This window comes from Anabrus simplex, chromosome 3 (assembly GCF_040414725.1).
Source record: "Anabrus simplex isolate iqAnaSimp1 chromosome 3, ASM4041472v1, whole genome shotgun sequence".
Classification (NCBI taxonomy): Eukaryota; Metazoa; Arthropoda; class Insecta; order Orthoptera; family Tettigoniidae; genus Anabrus; species Anabrus simplex.
The window spans coordinates 449,717,263-449,740,249 of NC_090267.1; the positions used below are offsets into that span (position 1 = coordinate 449,717,263).

General features: G+C 38.3%; 1 protein-coding gene across 1 annotated transcript in view; it reads right to left on the reverse strand.

Annotated features, from left to right (window-relative positions):
* Positions 1-2,892: 2,892 nt before the first annotated feature.
* Positions 2,893-22,987, reverse strand: part of LOC136866853 (dynein axonemal heavy chain 1) — a 1,878,455-nt gene continuing 1,858,360 nt past the window's right edge. The window contains exon 39 of the mRNA XM_068226864.1: positions 2,893-3,247. Within this exon, the coding sequence (XP_068082965.1) occupies positions 3,030-3,247 (218 nt within the window). The 3' untranslated portion in view covers positions 2,893-3,029. The remainder of the gene's footprint in view (positions 3,248-22,987) is intronic.

Sequence of the window (22,987 nt, forward strand, 5' to 3'; positions counted from 1 at the left end):
ACTGGACAACAGTACCAAAATTTCTTTTATTTCTGTTGCTCAATGAAAAGCCATTGACTGAGCTCGATAGCTGCAGTCGCTTAAGTGCGGCCAGTATCCAGTATTCGGGAGATAGTAGGTTCGAACCCCACTGTCGGCAGCCCTGAAGATGGTTTTCTGTGGTTTACCATCTTCCCACCAGGCAAATGTACCTCAATTAAGGCCACAGCTGTTTCCTTCCCACTCCTAGCCCTTTCCTGTCCCATCATTGCCATAAGACCTATCTGTGTCGGTGTGACGTAAAAAGAAATAACATTGAAGTTGGCAAAGTGAACAACTTAATTTGATAGCACTGTATATTTGAGCTTGGGCCGTAGCGGACCCATGAGCCTTAATGCTTATTTTGCTTGCAGTGTTTTGGTGTTGCCTGGAGAGTCTGCCTAACTGAGCTCACTGGGCTCAGATAAAGCTCAAACAAGCTCTTTCAAGTAGGTTCACTACTGGGTAAATCTCATTCTCAGATTCAGTTCATGCCTCCAGCTGGTACCACACAGTACTGCTAGATTAATTCGGGTTTTGACCTTTGAGGGTTAACTGGATCCAATTCTGCTACCTCATTCTTGAACTTTTTGTCCATAACGACATTTCTCCATTAGTCCAAGATTTCTTAATTATTCCACACTTCAAAATATTGAAGTTCTCATGCAGGGTGAACCCGAACTCCACAGAAAATCTTTCAGAGGTTATTCAGGGATACCTCCTGAATATATTGGTATAAGGAACCTGTAAATCTCTGGTGGCTAGTTACAGATTAATAATGTACAGTAATTATGATTTATCCTGTTTGTAACCACAATCATCCTTGTTTCAGTGGAAAGGCCTGTCATATGCTATTACCATAATATACAACACAAAACATAGAGTAATTTAACAACCCTCAGTTGGCTAGTCGTTGGCTTTCTGAGTCCAAGTTTGTTGGTTCAAATCCAGCTCAGGTCGGTGGCCTTTTCGTAAAGGTAACAATTCAATGTCATTGGGTTCTGGCACATTTAAGAACTCCTGTGGGACAAAATTCAGACACCCCATCATCTGTCAAGAACTAGCATTTAGGACGGATGTAAAACAAAAAACTTCCTTTTCCTTTTCTTTTTTCAGGGCAATACAGATACAAAGTTCAAAATCAAGAGGTTGTGGGTTCAGATCCTAGTGGTGTCCGGTTTGCCATTTTTGTTCTGTACGGTATTTAATATCTCTTCCATATGGACTATGCGCGACCTAATGTGTTGAAAATTTGGGTACACTGCGGTCATAAAAATTAAATATTCACTGTGTCACATATGGTTTTTAAAAATCTAAATGATTAGGCCTTCAATTATACTGTATGAGAAAACTGAAAAAGGAAAGTTTGAACCAATACACCTACATACCAAATTTCTCCGAATCCAAGACGACTTTGAATGCAAGACAACCCCCACTTCTTCCTTCAAAAAAATTAATCAGGCTTAAAAAGTGCTTTATAAAATCACATGAATTCCTTTCTTCTTTGCCTGCGATACCTGTTCCATGTATCTTTGCAATACGTGATCCATCACGAAAATATTCCTGCTGTCTACAGAGTAACTTAATTTTACTCAGCATCAGGTACAGTAGATGCATTATAACTCTGCCATGGAGTAGCCTTGACCTTTCTAAGAGTTCAAAGGCTCGCATGTTTTGATGCCATTCTGCGGATTTGAGAAACATTTTCGTAGAGGGTAATAGACTATCGTTTTCTTCACGCCAACGCCGAACATTGGCTTTAGTTATGTCGTATTTTTTTGCGGCTGCACAAATTTTCTTTTTTTCCGTGGGTTTAACAACCTTTAACTTAAAATTGGCATAATATCAAAGAGAACCCGTTGAAAATTTCCTGGTAATACCTGTTCCACCTGTCTCTACAATATGACGATCCATCATGAAAATATTCAAGCCGTCTATAAAACTGTTACTTTTACTCAGCATCAGGTATAACCGCCTGCTGCTACATGCACATCTCGCTTGCCGGATTTGGCCGACTTGAGCGGCTAGCAATGAATAGGTCTAATAACGACACAGATGTTGAAGGTCAATGAACGAGTTTATTGAGCCATGGTAAGGCCATTCCGCCCTTGCACTTTTAGTGCACATACCTCACAATTTCATCTTCAACTTTTTTAAAGTGTCCTTGTTGCGGGCCACTGAATGCATTTTTTAAGCCGTCTTTGTCTTCACAATAATGGTGAATATTGGTTTTAGTTAGGCCTATGTCATATTTTCTCGCAGCTGTACAATAATTCATCATTTCATAACCATTAACTTAAAATTGGCATCATAATATCGACAAGAACCCGTCAAAAATTTGCCGGCAATACCTGTTCCATGTATCTTTACAATACGATGATCCATCACAAATATTACTGCCACTGAGTAGCTGTGGCCTTTCTAAGAGTTCGAAGGCTTGCATGTTTTGATGTCATTCTGTAGATTTGAGAAACATTTTCATAGAGGCTAATAGAATATCATTCACTCTTCACTATCTCTCGAGATCCAGGCACATTACACAGAGGTACTGTACAACTGGTTGCTGAATCTAGCGATGTATAATAAAGAGGCGGACGTTGACTGTCAACGAGTTTCGTGCACGCACACGCAGGGGGTGAAAAGAAGCAGCGTGTTTACCGTGGTAGCTGCCAATGGTGTTCATGTTTGGCGTTGGTGCCACACCATAGAAGCATAAATAAGTCGAGTTAGGGGAGTTTAGGTTGTAAATAATCTAATGAATATTAATTATGCAGAAATGATTTTTCCATACTTAATTCATTTCTTTATTAGGTAAAGTATATTCATTGAATATGAAAAGTACAGTACATTAAAAGAAACAATTTTGAGCTAAAACAGTTATGAACTATCAAACATAAATTAACATAATATTTTCATCACATATTTAAAACAATACATACTTTATCATTATCTCTTGTAATATCTATGTCATTTGGCAGGATAATAAATATCTCTGGGATGTATTCTGTTCACTAGTAATCCAGAGCACATATGAGAGCTACACCTCTCTTGATCCAGTGAGTCTGGGATTGAGAACTAGGTATTTCAATAGCTACAACATAATTTGTTGAATGCCCCGTAGTTGACAAAGTTCCAGCTCGAGTGAGTGTTTTATACACTGGGCATTCGTAGATACCTGAATCTGGAGGCACACGATTCTGTTCTGGAAGGAGCCATACCACTGACATATCTATGGACACAAAGACCAAACATTTAATATTATATTCATCAATGCTGAGAAATGGCATAATTTTTTCATTGATATTTTCTGAAAATAACTTTTACCAAGGGACAATGTACAACTCCAAATTAAATAAATTAAATAAATGCTGTTTCTGTGATTTTATATATCCTGCTTCCTACAGAAAGGATAACACATTTTGAAAAAAAAGATATAAAATTAAAATTTCTTCCAAATGATCATGAGAGCTTTTAAAAATCTTCGTATATATTATTGTAATAACAGTAAGACAATGTTCATAATTTGGGAGATATTAGACCTGATTGACAAATGGTAAAAATACAAGAATGCCAAAAATGAGGAGGGTAGAAAAGAATACAGGTATTTACAGAATAACGTAGATAGAGAGTGCAGGACAGGTAAGGAAGAATGGCTAAAAGAGAAGTACAAACAAAGATGTTGAAGGTTGTATGGTTGTAAGAAGTGTAGATGTTATAAACAGGAAAATCAAGGAAACCTTTGGAGGAAGAAAAATTAGGTTTATGAATATTAAGATCTCTGATGGAAAACCACAAAGCAGAAAGATGGCAGGTATATATTAAACAATGGTATGAAAGGAAAGAAGTAGATGGTAAGGTTCTGGAACGAGAAGAGGCTGTGGATGCTCATGAAATGGAAGACCTAATTTTGAAGTCAGACTTCAATAGAGCTTTGAGAAACCTAAAACAAAGCACCTGGAATTGATGACATAGCCTCAGAATTACTGAATTAAGAGAAACCAACACAGTGAGATTTAGTGTGTAAGATGTATGATACAGGAGAAATCCCATCTGATTTTAGACAGATTGTTGTTATATCTTTTCTGAAGAAAGCAGGTGCTGACAAGTGTGAAAACTACTGCACCATCAGTTTGGTATCTCATGTCTGCAAAGTTTTAACACTTATTTTTACAGAAGAATGGAGAGAAGTTGAAGCCGAGTTGGGAGAAGATCAGTTTGGCCTCAGAAAAAATGTAGGAACACGTGAAGCAATCCTGACTTCATGTCTGATCTTAGAGGATCGAATTAAGAAGGACAAGCCCACATGGATGGCATTCATATATATAGAAAAGGCATTCAGTTGTGTTGATTAGACCAAGCTATTTGCAGTTCTGAAGGTGATTGGGAGTATGTGAGTCCCAGAGCACACTGACCCAGTGTGTAGCATCTGGTAAGGGTCCCAGCTCAGGGTTATGAGTGAAGCCCTCAACGGAATCTACAGCAGAGAAGATGGACTTCTGAATGGTGGAGATTGCGAAAGAGGCAGCCCAGTGCTTAGGGAATAATATAAGTACGCTTGGCATCAGCAGCGTCTGTTTCCCATGACAGGGGCGGCTGCAAGGGCGTCTGTTCCCCATGTGAGGGGCGGCCTAAATAATTGCTGGCAGTAGCTCTAAAATGCCTTTGGGAGTGGCGACCCCATTGTAATCAACACTCCTGAATAAGATTCGGAGTGGCCAACCCTGAAGGCGTTTAGTCTTCACCCCTAGTAAATTTCTTTACTAGTTCGCATACGATGATAAACAACGACGCAGATGTCACTACCCCAGGGAGTATCCAATCTCCCGTCACCAATGGTGGTGCATTCAGGCCTTCGGATTCTGGGGAGCCTGACCTCATCGTGCGGGGAATGTCGGAGTTCCCCAATATCACCAACCTATTGAGACGCAAAACTGTCACACACTTTGGAACCATCAATATTCAAACCCTCTGTAAGACCGAAAAACTCAAGCAATTGACCGACATCCTGCATAAGCGCAAAATTGCAATAAGAGCAGTCCAAGAAACCCGATTTACTGATGATGTAGCTTTTGAGTCAGAAGGTTATAGAGTAATCAAGGGGAAACCAGCGTCTAAGAACACACATGGCTCCAGCGTTTTTGGTACAGCTTTTTTAGTACGACGTGATATAATGGATTCTGTCATTGGATTTACATCAGCTAGCGAACGCATCTCTGTGTTATCTCTAAGATGTGGCAACAAGGGATACTCTATTGTAAATGCACATGCTCCAGTTAATGATGACAATAAGAAGAACTCTGAAAAGGCCCAAAGTTTCTGGCAGATGCTAGAAGACGAGATCGGTAAGATCCCTGGTCACCATGTCAAAATACTCGTAGGTGACTTCAATGCTCAACTGGGAAAAGAACGACAGTACCAAGATATACCGGGGCCTTACACAGCACATAGATGAACAAACACCAACGGCAAGTGCTTAATTGAACTGTGTAGATTATATCAGTTGAAGATCATGTCCACAGTTTTCCCCAGAAAGCCAAAATACCAGACCACCTAGCAATCACCGAACGCAGCTATAGGATCATTTCAAATCGATCATGTTGCAATCAGTGTAAAATGCAGGTAAGAGATCATGAATGTCAGAGTTTGTAAAGGTTGGAATGTTGATTCTGATCATTTCTTCGCACAAATAAAGACCAGATTACTGCCCAAACGAAATATACCTTCTACCACAGTTCCACTAAGGATTGATCCCCAATTCCTGTCGGAGAATAAAGAACGTTTTGCAACTGACATCTTGCAGAAAGATATGAAAGACTGGAACCAACTGAACTCCACCATATGCAAAACGACCAATAACCTCGGACAACCTCGAAGGAAGAGACGACATAGATGGTGCAATACTGAGTGCGATCTTGCAGTTGATGAGCGCGCCGCAGCGTGGACGAAGTGGTACTCGACTAAACAAAAGAAAGACTGGGAAAATTTCAGAATGATGCGGAAACTGTCGAGTAAGACCATCAGACGTGTGAAAAGATCTTACGATCGGTCAAGACTGGAGAAGTTAGATGAAGAATTCAAAATGTACAACACCAGAAACTTTTATCGGGCCTTCAAAGAGGAACTCTCGGGTTATAAACCACAATGTCTTCACTTTAAGAATACGGACGGGGAGTTGGTCACCTGTAACCGCCGGAACGTGGAACTTTTGGCAAACTACTTTGAGCAGCTGCTCAATTGCGAAGAGCCCACGGAAAGATTACCTGTTGAAGACCCTCCAGAGATACACCTCCCATCTAACCCACCAACAAAGCAGCAAGTTGCTAATGCCATCGGACATCTTAAGAACTGCAAGGCACCCGGGGAAGATGGCATCATTGCGGAAGCTCTAAAAGCAGGTGGAAATACGATCACAGAGGCCATTCATCAGATCTTGATCGACTGCTGGGAGACTGGCAGGATCCCTGATGACTGGAAATCAGCTATCATACACCCTTTACATAAAAAAGGTGACCGCAGTGATGTCAACAACTACCGAGGGATATCTCTGCTGTCAGTAGCATACAAAGTGCTGTCAAGGATTTTACTGGACAATGTAGAAAGCCAATGTGATCGAACGATTGGTGAATATCAAGGAGGATTTTGGCGGGGACGGTCCTGTACCGAGCAGATCTTCAACCTAAAAACCATTCTCCAACTAAAACAAGTAAGGAGTATGAACATCGCTGTGGTTTTCATCGACTTTAAAAAAGCTTATGATTCCATCGACCGCCAGACACTCTTCTCCGTACTGCAAGAATGAGGTGTTGATTACAACACACACACCCTCATCCAACAGAATCTTACGGATACAACATCTAAGGTGAAGTTTAAGGGAGAACTATCTCGGAGTTTCAAGATAAAAACTGGAGTACGACAGGGTGATGGGCTCTCACCCATTCTGTTTAATCTAGTGCTTGATAAAGTCATCAAGAACTGGGAATGTACACTAAGGAATCTAGAAATCAAACCATTTACCATTGGAGCCAGGACCCGAAAGATTGAGATCAGATGCCTAGCATTCGCAGATGACATTGCAATCCTAACCAACAACTCTAAGGATGCTGTCATTGCTATTGAAGCCCTGCACGAGATAGCGGTGAGGGCAGGTTTACACATATCATACGACAAAACTAAGTATTTTGAGACTCGGCATCCCGGAAACCCCCCTTTGACGATCATACATGGAACGATTGGGAAAGTCAATCGCTTACGCTATCTTGGTGAATGGGTCCACCCCAATGGTAGAGACGGTACATCCATCCTAGAAAGGTGTAACAAACTCAATGCAGCGTACCAACTATCCCACAACCATTATAATAAGAGGTGCATTTCGAAAAATGCTAAGATCTGTCATTACAAAACTGTTGTCAGACCACAGTTTTTGTACGCCTCAGAGACCCTCCTGATGAACAAAAAAGGCACCATGGATGATCTAGAGAAAGCCGAAAGACGTATCCTCAGGAAAATTCATGGACCGAGATTGCTCCCAGATGGAACCTACAGACTTAAATCGAACTCTGGGCTGTATCGACAGTTAGAATCAGCCAATACCAGCATACGACGTAGGAGGCTTAAGTTATACGGACACCTACAATGAATGGACAGCAACAGGCTTACCAAGAAGATCTTTTCTTTGGTTAAAAGCTACAAGACTGGAAGCTTGTGGCTTAATGAAGTACAGAGGGACTTGGATTCGGCTGGGATTTCAGACATTGATATAGAAGATCGTTCCAAATTTTGTACTATGGTACAGTCTTGGACCCCACCACCTAGAGTTCCTAGAAGTTGGAAGCCCCTTTCACAGGAGAGAAGGGAGAAATTATCAGCAGGGCTCAAGAGATATTGGGAACGAAGAAGAGCATCGAGGAAGAACTAGTCATCAGCGCTCCTTAGTGGACTTAAATCAATAATAATTATCTACGATCTTTACAAAAATAAGTCTGCAGTGATAAGAATGAAAAGTTATGAAAAATAATTGGCAATCCAGAAAGCAGCAATACAAGGCTGCAGTTTTTCCCTTCTCCTTTTCAATGTTTATATAGAACAGGTGGTAAAGAAACTGAAGGAGGAATTTAGAAAGGAAATCACAAAAATCAGATCAAAAGTCAGATGTAAGGCTTTTCAGGCATTTGCTCTATTAACCAGCGTTTTGTCTTAGGTCTGACACTAGACTCATTAGAGTGGTAAATAGAGAAAACGCCTGAAAAGCCTTACATCTGATTTTTGATCTGATTTTTGATATGCTCTATTGGTGGAAAAATATCTAATTCCCTTCATGGGAATTTAGAATTTCCATTAGGAAATCACAATCAAAGGAGAGGTAATCAAAACTTGGGGGATTTGCCACAAAGGAGGTAGCAAATACAGTCTAGAAGAGATCTCACCTCTACCAGCAAGTACAAACACTCCTCTGGTATCCTAAACAAAATCAAAGCTGATGATGTTCAATCAGTACATCATACCTATTGTATCGAAACCTGCACCCTCACTTTGATCACGTCAGCATGTCCAGACTGAGGTGGTTCAGGCATATAATGAGGATGGTGCCAACAAGGACAGTTTATGTTAACTTGGAGAGACATGTGGCAGGAAAATGGATGGTGGGAAGACCAAGAACTCACTGGATGGACATCGTAAAGATAGACATTGCTGATCGGGGAAGGACACTGGAGGACGTCATTCACAACAGAACATATCTCAATAGGACAGAGTGGAAGAGGCTCACCAACAGTACCCAGAAAACTGTAAATTGATGATGATGATTGTTATTTTATATGAGACTGCAGAAGATCTGGAGAAATTGCTCATTGGTTTGGGCACAGTCTTGGAGAAGGAGTACAAGATAAAAATAAATAAATCCAAAACAAAAGTAATGGAATGCAGTCAAACAAAATCAGGTGATGCAGGAAATATTAGATTACATTACGAAATTAAGTTTTAAAGAAAGTTGACTAATATTGTTACTTGGTTAGTAGAATAACTAACAATGGCAGAAGTAACAAGGGCATAAAATGCATACTAGCACAAGCAAGGAAGGCCTTTCTTAAGAAAAGAAATTTGCTCACTTCAAACATTGATATTTTGATATTTTTGAAGACTTTCATCTGGAGAGTGGCATTGTATGGAAATGAAACATGGACGATAAATAGTTCAGAAAGTAAGAGAACAGAAGCTGTTCAAATGTGGTGTTAGAGAAGAAGCTGAAGCTGAGATGGGTAGATCAAATCACGAATGAAGAAATACTGAATCAAATTAGTGAGAGGAGCAATTAGAAGAAAAATAAAATCCACCTAATAAATACATTTTATTAATGTAACTATGTAAACATCACATTTTATGGGGCTAGTTTCAACCTGAACCTAGGTTACCTTCAGCCACATAATCTAAAATTGACAAATATATTCACATATTGTGTTCCTTAAAACAATTATGTTCTGCAATTTCCCATTTTCACACCAGGAAAATGCTGGGGCTTTCCTATCCCATCGTCACCATAAGACCTATCTTATCGATCTGACGTAAAAAAAAAAAAGAATAAATTATAAAACTCAGTCTTAAAATATAATGGAACATGAAATAAAAATATAATGGTTTATTCCATAAATAGCAGTAGTTACAATTCAAATTTTCCATATTAAAATTATGTTCATTTGACATCTCATAATATCCTAAAGATGTAATAAATGTTGTGATTTATCTCATCGGGGAACATCTTACTGCTTGAATCATAAGAATGTGGTTTGTTAAAGATAATATTTTGTTCATAACATGGATCTGGTTGGCCAACTGAGGGGTATGAAAGAAAGTTACATGGAACAATGCCAAGATTAATTCATATATTAGTGAGAGGAGAACTATTTGGCAAAATTTGAAGAGAAGAATGGATAGAATGATAGGACACATCTTAAGACACCCGGGACTTGTTCAGTTAGTTTATGAGTTAAGTGTAGGCAGTAAGAATGGCAGGGGTAGACCAAGGTATGAATATGACAAACTGATTAGAGTAGATGTAGGCTGTAGTAGTTATGTAGCAATGGACAGGTCAGCACATAATAGGGTGACATGGAGGGCTGCATGAAACCAGTCTATGGACTGATGATTCAAAGAATTATGTTTTAACAGTGATGACAGGCAGTGGAACTTCATGGAAGGCCTTAAATTTTGAGTTGATATCTTAGAATATAATATACAGTAATATAATTTGATAGCTTAAATTTTTTATATGTGCAACTTGTTTTACAGATTCTGTTTGTAGGTAGTGGATCTTCTCTATAAAGAATTTATACATGTTTTGATCATATTTGTCTACATGATTGCTATGGTGTAGCTAAATAATGATATATGATGGACAGCTATAGTACGTGAACCTTTTCTTGATACCCAGATCCGATTCAGCACTAGGGAGCTCAGGTATCAAGAAAAGGTTTGCGTACTATAATTATCATGAGATCAATGATCTTGAAGTTTGGACTAAAACGATAACTATCATCACCTTCACCAAATGTTTTGGTATCTTAGATGTGAAACTTCCAGTCTGTTAAATTATTTTGTTCTTCTTCTGGATTAAACAGTGTTGTTGATGTTTGAAGACATTGAGGTGTACTTTGTTGATGATAATGCTTGTTGTTTAAAGGTCATTGGCCCCTAATGGTACAGAATGAGACAAAATGTAATGACAATTTAAAAGTCCAAAACTCATCCACTGACCAGAATTCGAAACGTTGTGATGAAGAATGAATGGATAAACATGAATTTAAAATAATCAGCAGATCCAACTTGCAATATTGAAAGTTAAAAATAATATTCCAAAATTAATCCACTGAATAGTTAAAAAAAAAAAAAAAAACAATCAACAATGATTATGAACTTAAAACAATCAGTGGATTTGACCCGCAATGCCTCACCTTCCCAGAAACTATCTTAAACCAATAAATATATTGACCAAGGGGCTGCTTTCAAAGCACAATCCTGAATTTATGATGCTTGTTGTCTAAAGGGGTCTAAAATGCAGGTCAACAGCCCCTCATAATGGTACTTATCACTACGAACGCAAGAATCATGGTATTTCTCATGTAGCAGTGCTAATCATGAGTGACGTAGACTTACGGTGTTCCACATGCTGTCAAGTTGACTGATGTACCCATACTTGATCTGAGGAAATCAGCTCCCAAGACAGTTAAAATCAACTATGACAATGGTCACTGTGCCTTGCCTTGAATAGCCCCTCCTCCCTCCAGCTGTTGTCCTGAAACATCTGGAACATACGTCTTGCTTGGCAGTCAACTGGGAGTTACTAGTGCTGTTATGTAACTTGAGGGTTTGTCCTGTATTTTCATGTTCTGACTTGTATATTGGTAACGTGTGTGTAATAAGCATCCAAGAATGGCTAATGTTGTAGACTTCCTCTAAAGTCGTATTGTATGGGTGTATCTTAGAAATCCATGTGTCTATAGAAATAAGACTATGACCTACAAGTATGGAAAAGAATTTCTTTTATATTAATTGAAATGCTGGTTGTGAAAGCGTAAACTGTTAAGCCATTAATGCCCAAATTATTATATTTTTTTAAAAAGAGATTTGTAATCAGAAATGTTTAAAAGTGTTAAGACATATCATCTATTAGGAAACGTTTAGGATAATTGTCATAGTTAAGCAGATAATACCCATCCTCTTATGAGAAAGTTGGGCGTTAAATATATCAAGTCTCCAAGCTCTATTGTCTTACATGACAGCAGTCATATACAATACATCAACTCCTTTTGGTACACATTGAAACATTGTATGCAGAGTGTCACATTGCAATTTTGGCAATAGGTTCTAGGTTTTTCTTCTGCTCCTTACTCATTTCAAAGGACAGACACCTATTACCTGATGATAAAAATTGGTTCATGAGGAGCCAGTATGGATTTAGAAAGACATTTTCTTGTGAGGCACAACTGGTGGGATTTCAGCAGGACATATCAGATCAGTTGGATTCAGGAGGTCAGTTAGATTGCATAGCCATAGATCTTTCCAAAGCCTTTGATAGAGTGGAACATGGAATGTTATTAAAGAAATTGGAGGGAATAGGATTGGACGTAAGGGTTACACGTTGGATAAAAACATTTCTAAATTCAAGGGTTCAGAAAGTCAAAGTAGGAAATAATGTATCTCAGGAAGAGAAAGTTTGGAAGGGAATTGCACAGGGTAGTATAATCGGTCCGTTACTTTTCTTAATATACGCAAATGATTTAGGGAACAATATAACATCAAAAATAAGATTGTATACAGATGACATAATTGTTTATAGGGAAATAAACAACATTGAGGATTGTTCAGAATTACAAAGGGACCTTGAAAGTATCCAACAATGGGTTGAAGAAAATAATATGAAGGTTAATGGAGGCAAATCAACTGTTACAACTTTTACAAACAGGAGCTTTAAAACTGAATTTGAATATACTTTGGATGAGGTAGTTATCCCAAAAGATGGCAAGTGCAAATACTTAGGTGTGAGATTTGAAAGTAATTTGCACTGGAAGGGTCATATTGATGACATTGTTGGGAAAGCATACAGATCGTTACATGTCATAATGAGGCTACTTAAAGGATGCAACAAAGAATTAAAAGAAAAAAGTTACTTGAGTATGGTTCGTCCATTATTGGAATATGCAAACAGTGTTTGGAATCCTCACCAAGAATACCTAATAAAAGAAATAGATAGTGTGCAGAGGAAAGCAGCAAGATTTGTAACAGGGGATTTCAGGAGAAAGAGTAGTGTATCAGAAATGTTAAAGGAACTTGGGTGGGAAACTTTAAGTAAGAGAAGGGAGAAAACTAGACTTATAGGATTATATAGAGCCTATACAGGAGAAGAAGCATGGGGAGATATCCGTGAGAGGCTTCAGTTGGAAAATAATTATATCGGCAGGACTGACCACAAATGTAAAATTAGAAGGAATTTTAGCAGAAGCGATTGGGGTAAATTTTCATTCATTGGGAAGGGTGTGAAGGAGTGGAACAGTTTACCAGGGGTAGTGTTTGATCCTTTTCCAAAATCTGTACAGATATTCAAGAAGAGAATAAACAGCAACAGAGAAAATAAATGAAGTGTTAGAGGGCATTCGACCAGTGCAGGTTATTGTAAATAAAATTTAAAAAAATGTGTGTGAATAAATTAATTCCATCCCCTGGTCTAAGGAGTTTGGACAGCCAAAGTAGGGGACTGCCTGTAGGGGTGAAGTACAGTGGGGACTTCGAGGGCCCTGGGACCACTACGGTAGCTGTGAAGGCCCTTCAGGAACTCTGAAAAGTGGTGGCAAAAGGGGCTCTGGTTAAGACGCAGCAGGTCGTTATGCTACTTAGGATCCAGAACGGGTAAAAAAAAAGTAAATAAATAAATGCAATGTAAATATTAATCTTATACCAGTTGTATACTATCATTTGAAGTAATTCCACATACTGTATATCAGTTGACTATATTTGTAAGTAGTACAGGAGATATTATAAGTAGAATTTTGTAAACAATATAAATTTATTAAGGATGAGCTGTGTGTTTAATAGAAAACATTGTTAGCGTAAATTGTATAATATTGTATTATAGGAAATTTTTTTTCTCTTGTTAATTTAATATTTAGTGCTTGACAATAATGTATTTTAGTGTACCATTTGCCACCGAGGTAGACACCTCATTTGCAAATAAAGAGATTTTGATTTTTGATTTTGATTCTCCCTTACAATACCTTTCCCTCTATATATAAACATCAGAGATGAATCAGAAGGTCTCTGTTAGTGAAAAATTTGTTGTCAAAGAACACTATGTGACTCCTAGGATTGTTCACATACTCTATCGTGTTCAGAAAAACACGGGACCTCAGTAACATATCCAGTCTTTCACCCTCAGCCTGATTCTTTCCATAAAACAGATTGAAATTTAAACAGTGCACACTAGATCTACACAGGGCCCATAACTTGTACCCGAATCTAATAGGCTTGCCTTTAATGAACTGTTTCAGGTTACTATGTCCACAGTATTTCACTATAATTTCATCCACCGCCAGACATTCTTCAAACACTCCGAACTGTTGAAAGGCTGCATTCATCATATCGATCAGAAGCCATATCTTGAAGCTATTGTCACTTGCTTTTATTGACAGGATCATTATTGCCAAAATGAATTAGTCTCTTCAACTTCAGATATTTATTTCTTAGCATTGCTTCCTTGACAATTACTACACCTCAATCTTTGTCTTTAGACCAATACACTCTTTCTGAAGGTAATCTGTGGCATCCAGTAAAACTAAAAAACTGTACAAAACCCTTTCATGAAGGATGAAGGTAATATCTGGGATATTCTTTTACTTACAAGATATCGGGACAGTTTAAGTATCTCTTCATGAAAACAATTTTCAAAGATTTCTTTCGGTGAGAGAGATTGGAGTTCCTACTTCATTCTCTCCAGTTTCACCTCAGTATTTTTTCTTACCCAGCATTTTTGTATATTAGGTATATTCTTTCTTCCAGTCTGCTTTCTCCTCAGTAAGGGGTCATTTTCTTGATTTACCAATATTACTAGCTAAAGGACTTTGAGCAAACTCTTCTGTTTCACCACATGTTTCTGTAGAAGGAGCAAAATGCAGAATATAAAATTGAAATACCGGTATAATTCACAGTATTACTAGCCAAGATAGTCAAAGGGACCTCATACAGTGTACAGAGTGAGTGGTAACTACAGTAATTCACAAATGCAGCATAAGTAAGTGGTCAACAATGCTTGAGATTGCCCGAATACCCAGTGTCCTCATTTGAAGACACTCTACATCACCAATTACTCAACAACAGTGCTGCAAATAAAAGCAAACAATGGGTGTACAACAAACTAGAGGCATTGTCTGCAGTATTCTAGCAGTCTGGAAGTCAAAAACAAAAATCACAGAAATCAATGCTCTAATTTATAGGAACATGCAAAACACTTCTTTACAGGACATGAGAAAACTTTGCTTATAATTTCAAGTGTTGAGATATCTCAATAGTTTTCTTCATAATGATTTAAAGAAAGGTTAGCCTAATATCTTCCTACAACAATAGTCATGAAATATTGAATATAGATACCTTTTTAACCAAAAAATCTGAGTGTTAATGGGTTAAATCATGTATGTGATCTCTTTAAATACATGGATGAAGAAATATATTGTCGGTTTGACAGCCAAGGTGGATTAAAAGGAATTATCAGTGACGACAGTCCTCAAAACTCTGAACTCTGAAAAGTGGTGGCAAAAGGGGCTCTGGTTAAGATGCAGCAGGTCGTTATGCTACTTAGGTTCCAAAATGGGTAAAAAGAAAATAAATAAGTAAATAAATGCAATGTAAATTTTAATCTTATACCAGTTGCATAGTATTATTTGAAGTAATTCCACATACTGTATATGAGTTGACTATGTTTGTAAGTATAGGAGATATTATAAGTAGAATTTTGTAAACAATATAAATTTATTAAGGATGATCTGTTTGTTTAATAGAAAAAATTGTTAGCATAAATTGTATATTGTTGTATTCTAGAAAAACTTTCTTCTTCTCTTGTTAATTTAAAATTTAGTGCTTAACAATAATGTATTTTAGTGTTCCATTTGCCACCGAGGTAGACACCTCATTTGCAAATAAAGATTTTGATTTGATTTTTGAATACAAATGGGAGTTCATCCAGAATGTGCACTAAAACATAAAACACACTCTGCTATTTTTTAAATATCAATACATAGACTGGTCTTATGGTGATGATGGGATAAGAAAGGGCTAGAACTGGAAATGAAGTAACCATGGCCTTAATTAAGGTATAGCCTGATGAGAAACTATGGAAGACGACAAATTTTTAAAATGAGTGTTGATCCATTCAAGACAAGTACTAAATAACACTAAATGACCTATAACGGTATGTAATTGTATGTGAAAAATTATCTCTATTTTCACATACCATAACCTGCAGATCTATGTAAGAAATACTGTTTCATTAAAATGATTGTGAACTTGTAAATCTATGTAAAGTGCACCATTCACTGTTGATGTTCAATTTCTGCTAAAATATAACCATATTGAAGTGTCTTGAAAAAATAAACTTATTCTCTGGTAAAATTATCTCTTAAAATGTTCTGATTATTTATTAACACCATAAAACTCAGACTACATATTTAAAAAAAGTTATTGGTTTTATGTCCCACTAACAACATTTTTATATTTCCAGAGATGCCAGGTGCTGGAATTTTGTCCTGCAGGAGTTCTTTTAGGTGCCAGTAAATCTACCAACATGAGGCTGATGTAACTGGACTAAGCCAGGATTGAACCTGCCAAGATGGGCTCAGAAGGCCAGTGCTTTACAGCCTGCACTACTCAGCTGAGCAGAGAGCTCTGTAGAAACCTATTATAGCAAAATAACGCAAGTTGGAATTTTGACTATTTAGCTCACAAATTAGAGACCAATCCAGTACAAGAATATCAGAAATTTCAATCAGTCAGTGGCTATAGCCACTATTTTACCAATTTCATTTTATTGCATCTACTTGTACTTGTTTCTATGTACATTTGTTAGCGCAGTGCATTGAAACATCTTTAATGCATCTTTGGCCTAAACATCACTTGTCTTCAATACATTTGACCACAGGATGAAACACTGTTATTTTGATGAAGCAGACAGCCAACATATTGGCAGTCTGAAGTCTAAAATGTTTAAATGGAAAAATACATTGGTATATTTTGCTGCCATGCTTAGAAACCAAAACAGATTGGTATGGCGGCTAGCCCAATAACTCGACTAACAAGATATTCTGCAACCAAGGTTGTGAGCCCTGAAGGAAAATAGATCAGGAGAAAGGCTAGATATGGGGAATAATGAAAAACAGGGTGTGGAGGCAAAATTAATTAAAATGAAGGCAGCCTACATGAACACTCTTGAGATATTCAATGAGAGAGCACTATCATGGGGAGCTAAGATCTGACACTATCAGGCAGTTGTAAGACCAGAAGTTTTATATGCTTCAGAAACACTGAGCTTGAGAAATAAAACCTCAAAATGAGAACTGGAGAAACTAGAATGAAGGTCAGGGAGAAAGATCTTCTGACGCATTAAAAAGGAAGAAACATGGAAGCTCAGAAAAAATTAAGAAGTGCATTATAAAGTGGGCAATGTAGCAGATGTCATCAGGAAAAGGAGGTTGACTTTCTTCTGTCATGTGTTCCATATGTCAGACAGCAGGCTGACAAAACAGATCCTAACACAAGTTTGGGATCTCAAAGGAAAACCTACATGGCACCAAGCCATCTGAGGCTGAGCGGGATAATGGAGCAAGATGTCTTAGAAAGACGCATCTTTAAACAAAAAATCCAGGATTGGGGGGTACCTGAAGATGAGGTCAAACCAGTGAAATGACTTCCCTGGTCAGAGGACAGAATAAATGCTCATATTAATAGAATGAAGGACACATGGGCAAGGATATGTAAACATGGTTGGAAACCTAAAAAAATGTGGTCCAATGAGGCCATGAGGCAATGAGTCCTAAAGATTTTGTTTTCTGAATAGGTTTCTGCCAGACCATGACATACCGAGCTCGATAGCTGCAGTCGCTTAAGTGCGGCCTGTATCCAGTATTCGGGAGATAGTAGTTTCGAACCCCACTGTTGGCAGCCCTGAAGATGGTTTTCCATGGTTTCCCATTTTCACACCGGGCAAATGCTGGGGCTGTACCTTATTTAAGGCCATGGCAGCTTCCTTCCCAGTCCTTGCCCTTTCCTGTCCCATCGTCGCCATAAGACCTATCTGTGTCGGTGCAACGTAAAGCCAATAGAAAAAAAAAGACCATGACATACCTATAAATTTGAAATCAATTACCTGCTGATTTGATTAGCTTCACATGGTATGCAGCAAAACAAACAACACTGAAATCATTGCTCATCTGCTGTCCACATTTCCCTAGCTACAAATTTTATTGTAACCTTTATAATAGTTCGACATATTGTGAATTCAGTGTTGTATTCATTTCCATAAATTATGGTTCTTACAACAGAAAAGGTGTTTATCATGGAACATTACTTTCAGTCATATGGAACGGGGCATCAGACTGGGCCGAGTTTACCTCACATTAAAGAACAGTACAAGGAGCGATTCAATAAGGAGGCACCAAATAACAGAACAATGTTAACTATTGGTGACACGTTCTCTCATACAGGATCAGTCTAATATCAATGAAAGACAACAACAGGGCACGCAAGAACTATCACCACAAACAAGAACCATGTACGATTTCTTCTACAGGTGCTACAATCCCCAGAGTGTAGTCTCCGATGAACATTGCTGAAACTCTGTTTGAGCAACAGGTCTGTTTAGTGGATGTTCAAAGGTCTGGGTGGATTTGCATACCGCATTGAAGTTGCTCAGCATCTAGTAGAAAGAGATAGCCTGAATGGGTAAAAAAAATAAAATAAATAAATAAATAAATGAATGCAATGTATATTTTAATCTGATACCAGCTGTATAGTATTATTTGAAGTAATTCCACATACTGTATATGAGTTGACTATGTAAGTGCAGGAGATATTATAAGTAGAATTTTGTAAACAAATAAATTTATTAAGGATGAGCTGTGTGTTTAATAGAAAAAATTGTTAGCGTAAATTGTATAATATTCTATTCTAGGAAAATGTCTTCTTTTCTTGTTAATTTAAAATTTAGTGCTTGACAATAATGTATTTTAGAGTACCATTTGCCATCAAGGTAGACATCTCATTTGCAAATAAAGAGATTTTGATTTGATTGAAGTTTTCTTTCATCTGCGGTAATTGCAATCATGACAGTGCATTATTGTTTTCCAGTGCCTGATATCTTTACTAATACACTTAAAGTTCCTTTCTCTTGTAATGTTGTATTCCTTGGCATGTCAGAAAACGCTGGCATTTCATCTGCATTGCCAATTTGTGACAATAAATACAAATTGTGTTCCTGCAGTCTAATTAAGTAGTGGTGAAATTCAGTAACATTTTCTGTGTGATGTCTGTGCAGCTTTTGACACAGAGATGTTCTTCTTCATAGTACAATGTTATTTCACCTCATCCATCAGTGTGCTTTGAAATCTGCTCTGGGTACATTTCTCTGTGCTGCAATTTCACATGCACGAAATTGAAGCATTTCATGGGATACCCCAATTCCATTATTTCTTAATTCATTGAAGTACATTAAGAGTTCATTATCTATCTTAGAATATTTTCTATACTTTGGACCTCTGAAGGATCGCATATTTTTCTTAGCATTACGTAGATCCTCCTTCTTTCTCCAGTAGCGAACATGTGCCTCTGAGATGGAAAATTTCGCTCTGCACCATGGTTGCTATTAGCCTCAGCGTATTTTATCACTTTTCGTTTATATTTGGCTGTATAGTTGTTATACTTTCCCATGCTAACTGATGAACTGTAATACCGGCACTTAGCACACTAAAGGACACTTTACTGTGAGCTACCTACTTACGAAAACTTGTGATACTGTTTCTTAACACACTACTACACAGAACAAATTACACCGTGTATCTGTGGTAGTTACCCACAAGCTTTCACAAGCTTACTGTACTCCAAAAACAGAACTACTTATCACAAAGTGCAGGCCAAAGTATAACTCCAAGAATGGGGATTGGAATGCAGTTTCACTCAAAATCAGACTAAACTACAGCTGGCAGACACATCAGAGGGTAACATCATTGCCTTCAGCACTCGAGCTAAGATGTGGATAACTGGGTGAGTTGGCTGTGTGGTTAGGAGTGCACAGCTGTGAGCCTGCATCCGGGAGATAGTGGGTTTGAATCCCACTGTCGGCAGCCTTGAAGATGGTTTTCCATGGTTTCCCATTTTCACACCAGGCAAATGCTGGCGCTGTACCTTAATTAAGGTCAAGGCCGCTTCCTTCCCATTCCTAGGCCTTTCCTATCCCATCGTTGCCATAAGAACTATCTGTATCTGTGTGGCGTAAAGAAAAAATGCTGATTAGCCTACAGTTTATTACAGTGAAAATTATGTGGGCAAAATAAAAATCCTAATAATAACTCATCAAAATTGGGGGTGCAAAAATTATGCAAACTTGAAAATTATGCAGGTAAATATGGTATAGTCATTTTTAGTTCATTAACATCTTCAGTAGTCTTCAAAAACTTGACTAATGTGTGACACTTGATTGTAAACATTTTGAACACATCCTGTACCAGCGCAATTAAATAACATTTCAGAGTCGGTATTTATTTTTCTTCTTCTATTTCTTCATTTCCCATTTCCAGTCATCTGGGACAGGTTGTGAATGAAGGACCTCCACAGTTGACTATCTCTCCACCACTCCCTTCCTTCCTGTAATATTCTTCTACTTTTATTCCTCACTTCTCTATACCCTCCTTGGCTATACACATCCCCCTCTTTCTCAGTCTCCCCAATTGTCCTCCTATTATTTTCTTTGTAAATACTTGCTTTGGAACTCTATCTTCTTCCATTCTCATCATGTGCCAATGCCATTTCACTTTACTGGTCTCTATCTTGTCTTGCAGTTTAGAGAATCCAATTCCCTCTGTAATTTCTATGTTTCTGATCTTCTCCCATCATAACTTCCCAATTATTCATCTAAGGAATTTCATATCAACTGATTGGATTTTGCTTTCATCATGTTTTGTTGTTATCCATGAGACTGCTGCATATGTCAAAACTGGTGTCTAATACACTGAGTACAGAATTTTCTTGCATTTCTCTGGGACATCCAGGTTCCAGACTATACCTCTCACACATTAGTAAAACCCAATGGTTTGCTGGATTCTCTTTCTAATTTCTTTTCACAACTAATGGTCTCCCATTTACTTCAATATTCCCTCTGCCTTCTCTATTACCCCTCGTCATCACTACTGTCTTACTCTACTCCACACTTATTTTCATTTCATATTCCTCTATCTCCTGATTCTTGCATTGTTCTTGTACTTCCATTTCATCTTCTCTACATATTATTATGTCATGTGCAAGGAGTAAGGCCTTTGACTCTTTGCTTCTCATTTTTTTGTTGTACACTCTTGTGGATTTTATCCATGACTGATGAAGAGTAGAGGGGATAATGAAGTTCCTTGTCAAAGTCCTTTTTCTACATCGAATCAGTTTGTTAACCAGTTTGTTTGTCCTTAGTCTTCACATCACTTACACACTTTTCATACATGGCTTTGATCATTTGTACTTATGCTCCGTCTACCTTCTATTTTATCAATGTATTCAAGACCAGTTGCCGTGGTGGTGGTGGTGTTGGTGATTATTGTTTTAAGAGGAAGTACAACTAGGCAACCATCCTCTATATAACACTAATCAGAGAGAAAGAATGGAAGGGATCCGACACTTCAAAAAATGAAGATATCGGCCAAAGGAAGATAAGGTCCATGAAGGGCGTGAAAATGAAAGACTCCCTAGCCCTCGCAAACCGAATAGCGTCAGGGTCAGAAAAGAACAAGAGTTGACCAAGGAAAGTCGGATAGGATAGATTAAAGTGAGGAGTCTGGCACAAGTAAGTGGAAGCAATCCAAGGACTCAGCTAAGGTCCCCGTGGTCACCAACCCATGCTCCAAAGTTTACAGCCCCCAGGGCCACCTTTAGTCGCCTCTTACAACAGGCAGGGGATACCATTGGTGTTATTCTGCCGCCCCCACCCACAAGGGGACAGTTGCCGTTGTGTACTGTCAGATGCCTTATCCCCCTCCCATGGCACAACAGCCCTGAAGGCCCATGGGTTACCAAGCAACCACTTCTCAGCCTGAAGGCCTGCAGATTATGAGGTGTTGCGTGGTCAGCATGACAAATTCTCTTGGGTGTTATTCCTGGCTTTCTAGACCGGCACCGCCATCTCACCATCAGATAGCTCCTCAATTGCAATCACGTAGGCTGAATGGACCTGGAACCAGCCCTCAGATCCAGGTAAAAATCCCTGACCTGGCTGGGAATCAAACCTGGGGCCTCCGGGTAAGGGGCAGGCACGCTACCACTACACTGCGGTGCTGGCATATGCCTTCTCAATATCTATAAATGTCAACATTTCTTTTACCGCTTTTTCCCCACATTTGTGGGGTCGCAGATGTGAACTGCGTCACACATGTAGATTTGGCCCTGTCTTATGGTCAGATGCCCTTCTTGACAACCAACCTTATATGGAGGAATGTAATCACTTTGGATGTTTCAGTGGTGGTTGGTAGTGTAGCGCGTTGTCTGAATATGAAGAGGAAAGTGTTGGGACAAACACAAACATCCAGTCCCCGAGCCAGAAAAATTAATCAGACATGATTAAAATCCCCAACCCGGCTGGGAATCGAACCCGGGACTCTCTGAACTGAAGGCCTCAGTGCTGACACTTCAGCCTCTATAAATGCCATTACTAATTATTTATTTTTATTATCATTACTTAATATTGTAATTTTTACAACTAGAGCTCAAGATTCTCTCTAGATAAATTCTGGAGCTCTCATTATATTATTACAGATAAAAGTGGATCCAAATTGCAATGAAATAAAAAATAAAACCTTCTTTCATTGTTTTCTCAAAACATAAAATTTGCTTATGGGCACTTTTTCTCATAACTGCCTCAATTATTCTAGATTACTATGTGAAAATAGGATTTTTTAAAATGTAATTTTATCGAGAACACCATTACGAGAGACATTTGACAACATTTTATACAATCAGACATAATTCAGAAGACTGCTTAATAGTTTCCTGAAGTAATTTAATTTATCCATTTGCCATGCTGAGCGACTCAGATGTTTAAGACACTGACTTTCTGAGCCCAAGTTGGCAGGTTCGATCCTAGCTCAGTTCAGTGGTATTTGAAGGTGCTCAAATACATCAGCCCCATGCTGGTAGATTTACAGGCACATAAAAGAACTGCAGCAGAACAGACTTCCAGCACCTCGGT